Source organism: Geotrypetes seraphini, chromosome 16 (genome assembly GCF_902459505.1).
Source record: "Geotrypetes seraphini chromosome 16, aGeoSer1.1, whole genome shotgun sequence".
Classification (NCBI taxonomy): domain Eukaryota; kingdom Metazoa; phylum Chordata; class Amphibia; order Gymnophiona; family Dermophiidae; genus Geotrypetes; species Geotrypetes seraphini.
Genome location: NC_047099.1, coordinates 52,152,985 through 52,168,015, shown reverse-complemented (window position 1 = coordinate 52,168,015; position 15,031 = coordinate 52,152,985). Strand labels below are relative to the sequence as shown.

Below are 15,031 nucleotides of genomic sequence, written 5' to 3'. Positions count from 1 at the left end.
TATTTTGTGCCATGAGTAACCTAAGGAAAGGCATTTCGCTGCCTATGTAAAAATGCTGAAATAAACCAGAAATTCTGCAAATGCATCCTGTGGACATAGATAATATCACTCTTAGTAAACCAGAGCCCAGAGCATTGCTATCAGGAGTTTACCTATATAAGGAGGCCTGAATGATGCCGTTTCCACTGGAGAAACCTCTAGGCCTAAACAAAGAAAAGAAAGATGTCATTCCTCTCTCTGTTCACGTGGCATTAGTCCCACAATTTTTCATGCTCAAAGCAGAAAGCAGCCTAGATAGGTGAGAGCTGATCATCCAATCGATAGGAACAGTATAGGCAGTGAATGTAACAGATAGAAATCGCACACACATTGACAGTGTTTCATATGCTTTTAAGGAGGGAAAGGGAAAGTTAAGGGGCCAGATGGTTTACCATTATCATTCCTATGTTTGGGAGTCCATTCAAGGATATATTTCCAAACACAGGTGAGAGATAGGCCTTGTATTCCCTAGAGTACCTTATCCAAGCTTACTGGCCATTATGTAGTGGCCCTGTAGTTACACAAAACCTCTAGAAAAAGGATCATTCAGGGCTCTAGAGGCAGTCGTGTAATAGAAATATGAAGATTGTATCCACCAGTACAGATACATGTAGGGAATGACATAACTAGAGATAGAGATAGGAGTTGCCTCATTTCAGATTCACACGGTGACACCCTCCCAACTCCCATTCATGAGTTACTTAGCTAAATATGATAAGACCTTGGTAACTGTTAGTTTCTTACTGGTCTTGGGAGGTCTCAATGGTGGAACTTCTGCTGTAGTAATCTCTGATCCTGGAAGACAAAGGAAAAAGTCAGGGCAGATCCTGTGGAATCTCTCTGATGAGTTTATATCCCATTTCTGCCACCATTTTTATAAGCCAGCCAAGTCTCAGCACAGTAACCATCTTGAGTTCTCAGGCATGTTATGCAAAATCTAATAATAGTATTTATGAATCACTAAATATGCCCCAGAAGGAGTTCCATGCGATTTACAATTTAGAAGAGTCTGGCCATATCCAAAGATTACATTATTTCTTTAAGATTCAAGACACAGATAACTGTACAGGTCATTGGTGAAGCCCCACTTGGAGTATTGTGTTTAGTTTTGTTGACTGTATCTGGCGAAGGACATAAGAAGACTTGAATCAGTCCAGAGGAAGGCGATGAAAATGTTAAGGGGTTTGAACTAAAAGAAGTATGAGGAGAGACAGGAAGCCCTGAATATGTGTACCCTAGAGCACAGGTGTCAAAGTCGGTCCTCGAGGACTGCAATCCAGTCGGGTTTTCAGGATTTCCCCAATGAATATGCATGAGATCTATTAGCATACAATGAAAGCAGTACATGCAAATAGATCTCATGCATATTCATTGGGGAAATCCTGAAAACCCAGCAGGATTGTGGTCCTCGAGGACTGACTTTGACACCCCTGCCCTAGAGGAAAGAAGGGACAGGGGAGATATGATTCAGATGGTCAAATACTTGAAAGGTAGCAATGTAGAACAAAATCTTTTCCAGAGAAAGGAAAATGGTAAAACCAGAGGAGCGGTCGACTCAAGTGTAATGTTAGGAAATTCTTCTTTTCGGAGAGGGTGGTTGATGCCTGGAATGTGCTCCCGAGGGGGGGGGGTGGAGAAGAAAACGTTGACAGTTCAAAAAAGCATCAGAAATTGGGTATATATTGAAGAACTGTGTTGCTGGGCAGACTTGCACGGTTTGTGTCCCGTATATGGCCATTCAGTTGAGGATGGTCTGGGGAGGGCTTCGATGGCAGGGATGGTTTAGATGGGCTGGAGGGAGCTTTGACGCAGACTCCAGTAGAATGAACCTAAGCACACCACCAGAGCTCTGGGTTTCTGGCCCAGAAATATCTAAGAAAAAGGACCATTCATTTATAGAGAGTATATAGTTGGGCAGATTGGATGGACCAATTCAGGTTTTTATCTGCCACCATTTACTATGTTAACTTGGTTTGTTTTCTTATCAAGTTTCAAGTTTTTATTTATATTTGATGAATCGCTTATTCAAGTTACTATGCGATTTACAGCTTCATAAAACAGGTTTATATAAGTAAACAAAATAACTCAAAACTAACACTTATGAGACATATGATTATGATTATGATTTATCTTTAATCTTATCTATTGTTTTGCCTTTTGTCTTTGTTTTGTTCTATTTCTATCATTTAAATTTCTCCAGAATTCTACTGTTCAACGGCTCCCCCTTCTGCTTCTATTCCTTTCTCTCCTCTCTTCTACCTTCCAAAGTATTTAGATCAATGCTGTCTTGTTAAAATGTTTATTTTATTTTTATTTTTCCTCTAACTCTACTTTTCACTTCTCTATTACCCTCCAGGTACTTTAGTTAGATTGTGAGCCTTCGGGACAGGAAGGGAATTTTTCAAGTACCTTTCTTATTTCTAATCTTAATGTATATTTTCTGTAAACCGCTTAGAACCTAACGGATGGAGCGGTATATAAGAAATAAATTACATTACATTACATTACATTACATACACGAAATGTGAAGGATAGGATGGCAAAGTTACATCTTCATAGTTTATTAATTCTTTATTCATTTTCAAAAATACATTAAGTGTGAAATATATTCATTCATATTAACAATAAATACATCACTTACAAACAATCATTGATACATTTCATAAATTCTTATCCCTTCCCCTTTCCCATCCCTCCCTCCCAAATATTCCATGATCATATAAAACATATAATAATAAACTTCCCCCCCTCCCTATACCTTAAGTTGATAAATATAAGGGAAACAAATTCAAATTAATCTTTACAATGCTTTGTCAATGGTTTCCACACATCCTGAAACTTCTTAAAATATCCCCGTTGTAATGCAATAAACCTTTCCATTTTATAGATATGGCATAAAGAGTTCCACCAGAAGTTGTAATTTAATCTCCTCCAATCCTTCCAATTATATGTGATTTGCTGAATGGCAACACCAGTCATTATAAGTAGTAACTTATTGTTGTTCGCAGAAATCTGACTTTTTGCTCTCATTTCCATACCAAATATCACAGTATCATAGGATAATACCACTGGGTTATCTAATAAATGATTCATTTGGTCCCAAATTGATTTCCAAAAATTCATAATACATGGGCAATGAAACAATAAATGATCTAAAGTTCCTACTTCTAGATGTCAATGCCAACATCTATTAGACAAAGAACTATCTAGTTTTTGTAACCTAACAGGGGTCCACAACGCTCTATGCAACAGAAAAAACCAAGTTTGTCTCATAGATGATGACAACGTACATTTCATCTTCATAGTTTAAGAAAAGAGACAAAACAAGGGATGAAACAATGGGGTGGGATAATAAAAATGAACCCTAATATTTGCTTCCAAAGAACAGAAAGTTAGAGGTTGAATACGTCTTTAAAAAGATAATTTTTTAGAAGTTTTTTTAATTGACTGAGATCTTTTTCTTCTCTGATATATTGGGGATTGTATGATTATGGCATATGGTTTTGGAAAGAAGATTGATGTATGGCCAAAATGTACAGCACTGCATTCAACTTTCTGCGCTACATAAGTGATAAATAGGAGAAGTAGCACACACACAAAACACCAACCCTCCACCTTTTACAAAAGTGCGTTAGAAGTTTTTAGCACTGGCCACTGTGCTGAATGCTCTGCGCTGTTCCGACACTCATAGGAACGGAGCAGCGTGCCAGCCAGCGCGAAAAACCTCTTCCGTGCTTTTGTAAAAAGTTACATCATTTCATTGGAGGAAGGTGATAGTGAAGGGGCCCAGTTCAAGTTTCAAGTTTTAATAATAATTTGATTAATCGCTTAATCTAAATTCTAAGCGATGTACATGTTAATAAAATTACAATGTAAGGGGGATAATGCAATAAATAAGACTAACAAGATTATTGACAAATTTGATAAGACTAGAAACATAAGGGAGGAGATGGGTAACAATTACAATTTATATAAAAGTTAAAGAAACAAATAAGGGGGACACATAAGGAAAGGGAAGAAGAAAAAAAATAAAAAAATTAAATTAAATAAAAAAAAAAATGATTACTTCAATAAAATTATAGAAAGAAAAAATGAAATTGGTTCAAAGACTAAATGATTAATTTATAAAGGCATCTTTAAAGAGAAAACTCTTCAGTTTACCTTTAAATTTTTCTATATTGGTTTCTTCCCTTAAATGGCTAGGGAGAGAATTCCAGGTTTGGGGAGCTGTAACTGAAAAGATCAACTGTCGTCGAGTATTTATAATTTTAAGAGAAGGAATCGTTAGCAAATGCTGTTCAGCGGATCTTAATGTTCTATTGGAGGTGTAAGGGATTAATAACTTGTAAATAAAAGCCGGAGTTTTAGAAAGAAGAGATTTAAATGTAAGCAAACATAGTTTATATATTACCCGATGTGCAACTGGAAGCCATGCAAATGTTCACACAAGTCCACTCATGATTTTGTTTCCAGGCCCCAAAGTAATTATCAGTTTCTTACCAGCTCTGGGAGGCCTCAGTGGCGGAACTTCTATTGTAGAAATTTCCAGGCCTAAAAAAGAAAGGGAGAATGAATGGGTATTAGGCAATAGCCGCTCAGGTCATGAGGGAGCTGGTTGAGCCAGTTCTGGTTTTACCCCATTGCGTCTATGGGCCTTGTAGTCACTGCTTTTATAGAGACATTGAAAACTGCAAGTACATAAATGAAACGGGGAAAACCAGGAAGGGATTACCCATCCCTAATGAAGCTAGCAGGTGATCAAACCCAAAGGTGCTAATTGGAGCTGCTATACTGAGCTACAGTTAGGGAAAGGGGTACAGATTATGGTGCCTCATGTTTTTATTTGAGCCTGGTTTGGACCAACATATACATTTCCCAGCCTTACTTAGGCTCTCCTGGTTCATCTTTGGCCACAATTTTTGAGTCGGCCATCTTGGATTGAATATTTTGCCTCTGGTTTGGATTTGCCATACCAATTATCTTGCATTCAGTTGCTGGAGGGAGAGGATACAATCAGAGACAGTCCAATGGATACAATCAGAGACATTCATGGCTCGTGCTCTGGATAGTCTTACTTTACCAGCTTGGACACAGTTCAGGAAGTCAATATTTTCTTTCAGTTTATTTTGTTTTACAATTAGACTGGTTGTATTTTTACTTCTAGTAATACAGTAGCTAAAAATTCATGAGACATCCCTAGGCACCTCATTAGTACCTACGTTTCTTCTACGACTTTTATTTGTATTATGCCAAGACTCAACTTGGGATGTTGCTACTCTCTGGGGATTCCACATGGAATGTTGCTACCATTTGGGGTTCCGGAATCTTGTTTACTCTTTAAGATTCCGCATGGAATGTTGCTACTATTTGGGGTTCTACCAGGTGCTTGTGACCTGGATTGACCACTGTTGAAAAACAGGGGACTGGGCTAGATGGACCATTGGCTGACCCAGTGTAGCTATTCTTATATTCAACTCCAGGATTAGCATTACAAAACTTCACAGAAATGGCAGTGGATGAATGGAACAACCTCCTGGGGAGGTGGTAAGAACCATAATGCTCTTCATGCAGACCTGGAAGGAGCACAGAGGATCCCTAGATTGGAAGAGGATGCCAGCTGGAAGGGAGAAGATTAGCTGGACTTCGTGGTCCTTATCTTCTGTCATCCCACAATCCAGGCACACGGGATTCCTAGATGTGAAGGGAATGCCGCTATGGCATTGTAGCAGGGGTGGGGGGCAGAGGTTAGCTGGGCTTCATGGTCATACCCTTCCAAAATCAAATCCTATAAAACCCCTAAATCTTCCAAGGACACTACCAGCATGGAAAAGGTGGTCTCAGCGTGATTTTTGGCAGAGCAGTGGTAGACATTTTCAGAATGCCAACAAACTCCAGCAAGTCTTGATTACACTTGTGTTCAACTAGGACTTTGTAAAAGACAGCTGAATGTCATCGAGCTTATGTGGGTGGGGGGCGGTATGGAAAGCTACCCATGTATATCCAATGTGTATGACCCTTCCATCTTTTGTAACGAGAGAAGTAACAGCAGACATGAAAACGCCTCCAATTCTGTAGTGAAAATAGCTATGATCTTATTTTTTTAAAATTTATTATTGCAAGTGAAACTTTCACAGCTTTTTTTCTGAGGCTCACTGTTTCCTCTGAATTCTCACAGGTTTGCTGCTATTCTGACATACAAGGGGAGGGGGGTATGGTGTGTGTGTGTGGGGGGGGGGGGGCTGTGTTTCTTTCCTCCTTCCCCTACTTCACATATATCACACATATATCCCCTACTTCACATATATCACATATATCACACAAGATATACATAGAGATGACCAAAACATAGACTTCCACCTGTGCTCACTTCCTCTCAGCTCTGCCTTTACAGAGGACCTTGTTCAGGATAGAAAGGTCTAGATTGGTGAAAACAATGCTCTTCGCAGTCAAACCAACAAATCCTAACGTTTTGGGCATCCGATCTACTACTAATACCATTTATTCAGGTCCTTATGTATCCTGTTCTCCCCGGAGAGCTCAGAATGGGTTACAGTTTAGCATTCACAGTGTTACAATATAACATTACATAGGGTTACAATTTAACAGTGTGTGGGGGTTACAACTTTACAATCTTTTATATAGCGCTACCAGACAGACGCGGTTCATAGTCAGTGGCGCGCAAGACGCCAGCGCGCTGACAATCCAGCGCCGAAAATTCGGCGCAAGACAGAAGCGCGCGGGGGAAAAAGTAATTTTTAAAGAGCTCCGATGGGGGGGGTTTGGGGTGGCAACCCCCCCAACTTTATTGGTTAGTGTTTGCGCTGCTGTTGGAGGGGGGTTCGGGGGTTGGAAACCTCCATTATAGAGAAAACTGAACTTTATCTGATTTTTTTCGGGAAAACTTCCGTTTTCTCTATAATGTGGGGGGTTTCACCCCCCCCCCCCGCAACGGCAGCGCAAACACTAACCAATAAAGTGGGGGGATTGCCACCCCAAACCCCCAGTCGGAGCTCTTAAAAAAAATTTTTCCCCCGCGCACTTCTGTCTTGCGCCGAATTGTCGGCACTGGATTGTCGGCGCGCTGGCGCGCGATTATCCCGTCACCGACAGACGCAGTGCTGTACACCAAAACAAGGAAGAAACAGTCCCTATTTGAAAGAGCTTGCAATCTAGTTAAGACAGACAAACTGGACAAGAAGGCGCATCAATACACAGTGCTCAGGTGAGGGAACCACATACAGCTGCATTATGATGTCATCAAGAATTCTGGGTATGACCTGATGCATTCTGATGTCACTGAGCGTTCAGACAGCTTCTACTACTAATAATCATTTCTATGGCACTACTAGACAGACGCAGCGCTGTGCATCAAAATATAGAAGAAACAGTTCCTGTTTGGAAGAGCTTACAATCTAGTTAAGACAGACAAACTGGACAAAAAGGTGCATCTGGGGCTTTTCTCCCTGGAAAAGCGACGACTCAGGGGAGACATGATAGAAACCTCCAAGATCATGAAGGGCATAGAAAAAGTGGACAGGGACAGATTTTTCAAACTAAGGGGAACCACAAGTACAAGAGGACACTCGGAGAAATTGAAAGGGGAAAGGTTTAGAACAAATGCCAGGAAGTTCTTTTTCACCCAGAGGGTGGTGGATACATGGAACGCGCTACCGGAGGATGTGATAAACAGGAGCACGCTACAGGGCTTCAAAGAAGGTTTGGACAGGTACCTGGAGGACAAAGGGATTGAGGGGTACAGATAGGAGTAGAGGTAAGGTTATAGGGATAGGATTAGAGGTAAATTATAAAATTAGTCAGAGACCACTGCTCAGGCAATAGGCCTGATGGGAGCGGACCGCTGGGCGAGATGGACCTCTGGTCTGCCTCAGCGGAGGCAACTTCTTATGTTCTTATCTATACACAGTGGGGGATAAGCAACATTGTTCTGCAAACTGTCAAGAAAAGTGGACTTGAAGAAGGCAGTTCTTTAAAGATCACCAAATGTTAGACACGAGGGCTAAACTATTCTGTAACAGCAAATTAGCATGTCAGATCCCTTATAAAACACTAGCATAAGTCATCACTGAGAGGCCTAATATTTATATATTTAATAATAATAATAAAAACTTCTGTCCTGCATCTTCTACGATACTGGGTGGTTTACAAGGAACATACACACTCTAATATACACTCGTAAATAGCTTTGTTGGGAGCCAAAACCTTTGGAGTTTGAGGTCAGGAGCATTTTCCGTGGTCACGTCACAGTTATGGAGGAAACGTCCATTGATCCTGAGAAATGAGGTCAACCTTTTGACCTTGGTCTTGGCCAGTAAGTTCTGTGGATGTGATGTTATTCTATGTATTGCGTTTTATTTCTGGAAAACGTTGAATGTTTGCACAGGAATAAGCGATTCATCAAATCAAAATAAAACTTGAAAAAGTTTTAAATAACACAAAATGCATTGATGAAAGATTTTTCCCCACACACTGAAAAACCATCAACTGCACATCTGAGTAGACGCAGACATGTGCAGACTTATTACACTGGAGCATTCCTATCTGTTCCACCATCTCCGTCAACACACCTTTGGGACAGTTAGGGAATTTCCAAGTACCTATCTTATTTATTTATTTTTTATTTATTGTATCTTTAATGCATCATTTTTGTAAACCGCTTAGAAACCTCACGGTTATTAGTGGTATATAAGAATTAAATTAAATTAAATTAAACTAAGACCAACAAAACTATTTAAAACACAAAAACACTAACAGACGTCATAGCTTAGCATTGTAGATTAGAAATTTTTACTGTGTTTGGGGTTTTTGTTCGGGGGGTTTGTTTTTAAAAATATTTTTAAGCAAACATACAATGGTTATGTGGAACACATATTTATTTACATTACATTACATTAGGGACTTCTATTCCGCCTATACCTTGCAGTTCAAGGCGGATTACAAAAGAGCTAACTGGACATTTCCAGTGAAGTTACAACAGTTTTGGGTTTTTTTTGTTTTTTTTTTGTTACAAGGGAGGAGAGGTAGCTGGATTAATTCCGGAAGAACTTGCAAATTGGATAGTAAATTGACTGTACGTTACTGTGTGATATAACAAATAGATTACAGTTAGAGTACAAATAAGATTACGTAACATTTCAGGGATCTGAATACTTGGTTGGTGTTTTGGGGAGGAAGAGATTATTTAAGTGGAGGTTTTGAGGGGAGAATTTATCTAGGAGGAGGGGGAAGGGTTGGGTTAAGATATCTGGACCAATTTTTTGAAAAGTAGGGTTTTGATTTCTTTTCGAAAAGTTTTGAAGTCGCCCGTTGCCGTCAACAGGTTGGAGATGGAGTGGTTAAGTTTTGCTGCTTGCGTCGCCAGAAGGTTATCAAACATCTTTTTGCGCTGAGTGCCCTTGAGTGGAGGGAAGGCAAAAGGGTTCGGAGTTCTTCTTTGTCTTGAGGTGAGGATCTGGTTTAGGCGGTTGTTTAGATAGGGGGGGGGGGTGGAGCCATTTAATGCTTTGAATAATAGACAGTAGAATTTGAATTGAATTCGTGCTTGCATAGGTAGCCAGTGAGAATCTAGGAAGGCAGTTGTAATATGATCATATTTTCTCAGGGAGTAGATCAGTCTGAGGGCAGTGTTTTGTGTAGTCTGAAGTTGTTTTATTTAAAGACATTTATAATCTGCCTGTCTCAAAATCTAGGGAACTTATACAACAGTGTCTCTCAAACCAAACTGCGTCCCAAAGAGATTCCGGGTGTGCCTCAAGAGATTCCAGAATTTTAATTTATTTTTTAAAATTCCCTTCATAAGTATACACTAGAATCGATGACAAAATTCATCACCGCCCCCGCGGATAACCGCGGGAAACCATCTTCATGTCATTCTTTAAGGAGAGAGGGAAGAATCAGAGTATGAATGGCCACAACCTCTGACCCGCAAGCTTTGCTTTGAAGAATGCTGGTGTAGAAGGACTGAGGTTGAAACAGACACTACAGAATGACAGTCTCTGGTATCCAGAGCAGATATTGTGATGTCATAATGCCTCATTCCACCAGTGCCTAAGAGCCAATCACATCAGTGATGTCACAATGGCTCCCATAAGAATCAGAGTATGAATGGCCACAACCACTGACCCGCAAGCTTTGCTTTGAAGAATGCTGGTGTAGAAGGACTGAGGTTGAAACAGACACTAGAAAATGACAGTCTCTGGTATCCAGAGCAGATATTGTGATGTCATAATGCCTCATTCCACCAGTGCCTAAGAGCCAATCACATCAGTGATGTCACAATGGCTTCATTATCCTTGGCTCCCATAAGAATCAGAGTATGAATGGCCACAACCACTGACCCGCAAGCTTTGCTTTGAAGAATGCTGGTGTAGAAGGACTGAGGTTGAAACAGACACTACAGAATGACTTGGGATTATTTCCCGCGGTTATCCGCGGGGATGGGAACGGTGATGAATTTTGTCACCGTGTCATTCTCTAACATGTATGTCACCATGTATGCAAGAGTGTGTCAATGTTATGAGCGCCTGTGTGTGTAAGACTACAACTGCCCAGACAAGCATCATTCTTTGACGCGATTGGTCCTTGAACACTAACGGCTTGTAATTTTATTTTTATTTTTTATGCAGTAGTTATCCTAACTTGAGCAACAAAGCAATCAAGGTTTGGATCAATACCATTTGGATCTTCTTATCTTTGCCAACTTCAATTTTAGGCTCTGACAGAAATTTAAAAAAACAAAAACCAACAACAAAACTGCAGATGTGGATGATGAAATGCGGGTTTGCTCATTAACTATCAAGCCGCGTTTTGAGTTAATTTGCACTCAAAAACAAGCACATCCATCGCTTTGATTAGTAATTCTATTCTATCTACTTTAAGGGGTCTCTGTCAGGTGATTGGTGTATCATTATATTCTATGGGCGCGTTAGCATTTAGAATGCACTAATCTTTAGCGCAGGGGTAGGGAACTCCGTCCTCGAGAGCCGTATTCCAGTCGGGTTTTCAGGATTTCCCCAATGAATATGCATGAGATCTATTTGCATGCTCTGCTTTCAATGCATATTCATTGGGGAAATCCTGAAAACCCGACTGGAATACGGCTCTCACGGACCGGAGTTCCCTACCCCTAACCTAGAGTAACTGAGCATGCCTATGTGTGTAACCTATAGAATTCTATAAGGTGCCCATGTACACCCATTTGTATACTACAGTTCTTCCATGTTCCCTTAGAGCAGGGGTAGGGAACTCCGGTCCTCGAGAGCCGTATTCCAGTCGGGTTTTCAGGATTTCCCCAATAAATATGCATGAGATCTATTTGCATGCACTGCTTTCAATGCATATTCATTGGGGAAATCCTGAAAACCCGACTGGAATATGGCTCTCGAGGACCGGAGTTCCCTACCCCTGCTTTAGCGCATACTAAATCGGCTAGTGCACCTTAGTAAAAGACCCCCTTTCGTTTCACCATTGTTACAAGGACCCATATATACGAGTAGCTTAAAGAATTTTAAATAAATAACTATCAAATTCAATTTTTTTGTTGGTTTTAATTATAATGTGCCAGAGCTAAAAAAAACATTTTCAAATGTGCAAAGAACTATCCCACATAAAACCACATTTTACAAGTCTGTTAAGCCTTGACCCCCCATATCATCTAATAATCAATTTATATACCACAAGGCCGGAAAGTTCTATGCAGTGTACAGTAGTTTAAAAAATAAATTAAACTAAAAAAAGTTAAGCCAATAATTAGAGACACTAAAGTGATCAAAATAGTGCATAATAAAATTTTTACGAATTAGCTGCCTAAATACTTCGAAAACAGATAAGTTTTTTGATGTCTCTTAAATTCCCCATAAGTGTCAGGAAGCAAAAGCAATTGTTCTAAATCTTTACCCCATAATGTTGCTTGATATGAAAAGATTTTGATGATGTTTTTTCAGTTTACATCCTCTAACAGGCGGAAAAACAAAATTCAGATGTGAGCTACTCTTATGTCTTTTGGTTGCAAAAAAGAAAAGCTCAATTATATATTTGGGAGCTAAACCACACAAAGCCTTAAAACAGAAGCCACCAAACTTAAACTTCACCCGCGCCTCCATTGGCAGCCAGTGCAGTACTCGATAGGAGGGTGTTACGTGATTGTATTTCTTCAACCCAAAAATCAGCCTGACCGCCGCATTATATACTATTCGCAATCGTTCCATATTCTTCTGGGAAATTGCCAAATAGGCAATATTGCAGTAATCAAGCTGGCTTAGTATAAGAAACTGTACCAAAACTCTAAATGAGAAATCAAAATACGCTCTAACGGACTGAAGCTTCCAAAGAGTAAAGAAACCCTTTCCAACCAAAGAGTCCACCTGGTATCTAAATTCCCTGGAGATAAATGCTACTTTAATAAATGCATATGGTTTTAGAATATTTTAGGGGGGCTAATCATGTTATATCTGCCTTTTTCAGTCTCTGTGTTCTCTAATTGCAATTTACAGCCATGTTTATGAAAACATCTTACGATAAGGAATGTTACAAATTGCAAAAAGAAAACTGAAGAGTGAAGGGTTACCATGAAATTCTTTCCACTTTTCCTTGGATTTGTCTTGTTCTTTGGATCTTGACGCCGTATCTGGCTGCATGGGTTTCATCCTCTTCATGTCCGCTACGGATTTGTTTTCATAATCACCATCGGAGTTGTGACTACTGCCTGCATGAATTAGAAGACAATTTTTTTAAGTCATTCCATCCTTCACTCAGATTCAAAATTCACTAATACAATATTAGTATTTTTAGTATAATTATTATACCTTGTTTTATATATTTTCTGTGATGTCACAATGGCTTGATTGTCCTATACTTGGCTCACATAAGAGTTGACGTACTGGAACAGGCCGAAGGCCCATCAAGCCCAGTATCCTGTATCCAACAGTGGCCAACCCAGGTCCCAAGTACCTGACAGAAACCCAAAGAGTAGCAACATTCCAGAGCTGAGATTGTGATGTCATAATGCCTCATCCACCAATGCCTAAGAGCCAACCTCGTCAGTGATGTCACAATGGTTTCATTGTCCTAGACTTGGCTCACATAAGAGTTGCTGTACTGGGACAGACTGAAGGTCCATCAAGCCCAGTATCCTGTTTCCAGCAGTGGCCATCCCGGGTCCCAAGTACCTGGCAGAAATCCAAAGAGTAGCAACATTCCAGAGCTGAGATTGTGATATCATAATGCCTCATCCACCAATGCCTAAGAGCCAACCTTGTCAGTGATGGGCCTCAAAATAGTACCTGGCGGGCTGCATGTGGCCCCTGGGCTGTGAGTTTGAGACCACTGGGCTAGATGGATCAGATTTGCAGAGGAGGGATTTGGGCAGGAAGTTGAGTTCATTGCAGGGATGTTTAAACCGGGTTGGGTGAAAACCCTGTCAGTCAATGAATCAAAAGAGAGAAGATGTGTATATTAGATCAAATGATATTAGTATATTAGTTCAATGTACAGAAATGTAAAGTATTGTATGTGGGAAGCAGAAACCCGAGGTACAGCTATATGATGGGAGGACTGGTAATGGGTGAAAGTACCCAAGAAAGGGACTTGGGGGTAATAGTTGACAAGACAATGAAGCCGTCGACACAGTGCGCAGCGGCCGCTATGAGAGTGAATAGAATGCTAGGGATAATCAAGAAGGGTATTACAACTAGAACGAAAGAAGTTATCCTGCCGTTGTATCGGGCGATGGTGCGTCCGCATCTGGAGTACTGCGTCCAATATTGGTCGCCGTACCTTCAGAAGGATATGGCGATACTCGAGAGGGTTCAGAGGACAGCGACGCTTTTGATAAAAGGTATGGAAAACCTTTCATACACTGAGAGACTGGAAAAACTGGGGCTCTTTTCCCTAGAGAAGAGGAGGATTAGAGGGGATATGATAGAGACTTACAAGATCATGAAGGGCATAGAGAAAGTGGAGAGGGACAGATTCTTCAAACTTTCGAAAACTACAAGAACAAGAGGGCATTCGGAAAAGCTGAAAGGGGACAGATTCAAAACCAATGCTAGGAAGTTTTTCTTCACCCAGCGGGTGGTGGACACCTGGAATGAGCTTCCAGAGGGCGTGATAGGACAGAGTACAGTATTAGGGTTCAAGAACGGATTGGACAATTTTCTGAAGGAAAAGGGGATAGAGGGGTATAGATAGAGGACTACTACACAGGTCGTGGACCTGTTGGACCGCCGCGCAAGCGGACTGCTGGGCACAATGGACCTCTGGTCTGACCCAGCAGAGGCACTTCTTATGTTCTTATGTATATCTTCTTTGAGCTTTATTTATATGCTTCCAAGTATGTGAACAAGCTAACCACACACTCCTTCTATACTGTAAGTTCAGCAGAATTTTTAAAAAAGCATATCTTATAATTATATTATAAAGTATAGAACAGTATGCTGTTAGTAATGGCAACTGAGGAGGGTTATGGAGTTGTCCCCTACCTGTCTTTCTTCCTGGCTTTGGTGGGATCCATCCCTGGTTCCCATACACGTTATGCTTGTCCATCTCCTTCAGACCCTGCGTCTCCCCTGCCACAAACTTCTCAGACTGGCCAGGAAGCTCTGAGTACTGATAGATCAAACCTCCTTTCTCCTCTTTCTCTCTCCCCTCCCCTCCACCCCCAAACATATCTAATATATCACTTTTTTTTCTGTTCAAGAGGCATTCACTCTCACTTCACTTTGCTTATTTTTAGTGCTTCCTCTGGTATGGTAATGGGTGACGGAAAATGGGCTGGGGAGACATGACTTAGCCTGAGGTCATGCACAAAGAAGAAAGGAGGTTCCACAGGTTTCATTCTCTACCCCCCTCCTCTAATAACTGTCACAGTGCTGCAGAAGAATATATTTAAGTTTTTTCACGATGGGTTGGATGGAATGGTGAGGCAATATTAAAAACAAACAAACAAACCTAGTTATATTGTGGCTCTTAAAAAAAA

General features: G+C 40.5%; 1 protein-coding gene across 2 annotated transcripts in view; it reads right to left on the bottom strand.

Annotated features, from left to right (window-relative positions):
• LOC117350672 (C-type lectin domain family 4 member G-like) overlaps window positions 1-14,764 on the bottom strand; it is a 29,699-nt gene extending 14,935 nt beyond the window's left edge. The window contains exons 1-5 of one of the 2 annotated variants that reach the window (XM_033925151.1): window positions 14,535-14,764; window positions 12,623-12,760; window positions 4,540-4,590; window positions 784-834; window positions 153-203 (exon numbers count right to left, since the gene is read on the bottom strand). In XM_033925151.1, the coding sequence (XP_033781042.1) occupies window positions 153-203; window positions 784-834; window positions 4,540-4,590; window positions 12,623-12,760; window positions 14,535-14,721 (478 nt within the window). In that variant the 5' untranslated portion in view covers window positions 14,722-14,764. Of the gene's footprint in view, window positions 1-152; window positions 204-783; window positions 835-4,539; window positions 4,591-12,622; window positions 12,761-12,860; window positions 12,919-14,534 lie in introns of those variants that run through there. The other variant, XM_033925152.1, reaches the window with a different exon arrangement.
• Window positions 14,765-15,031: the final 267 nt, after the last annotated feature.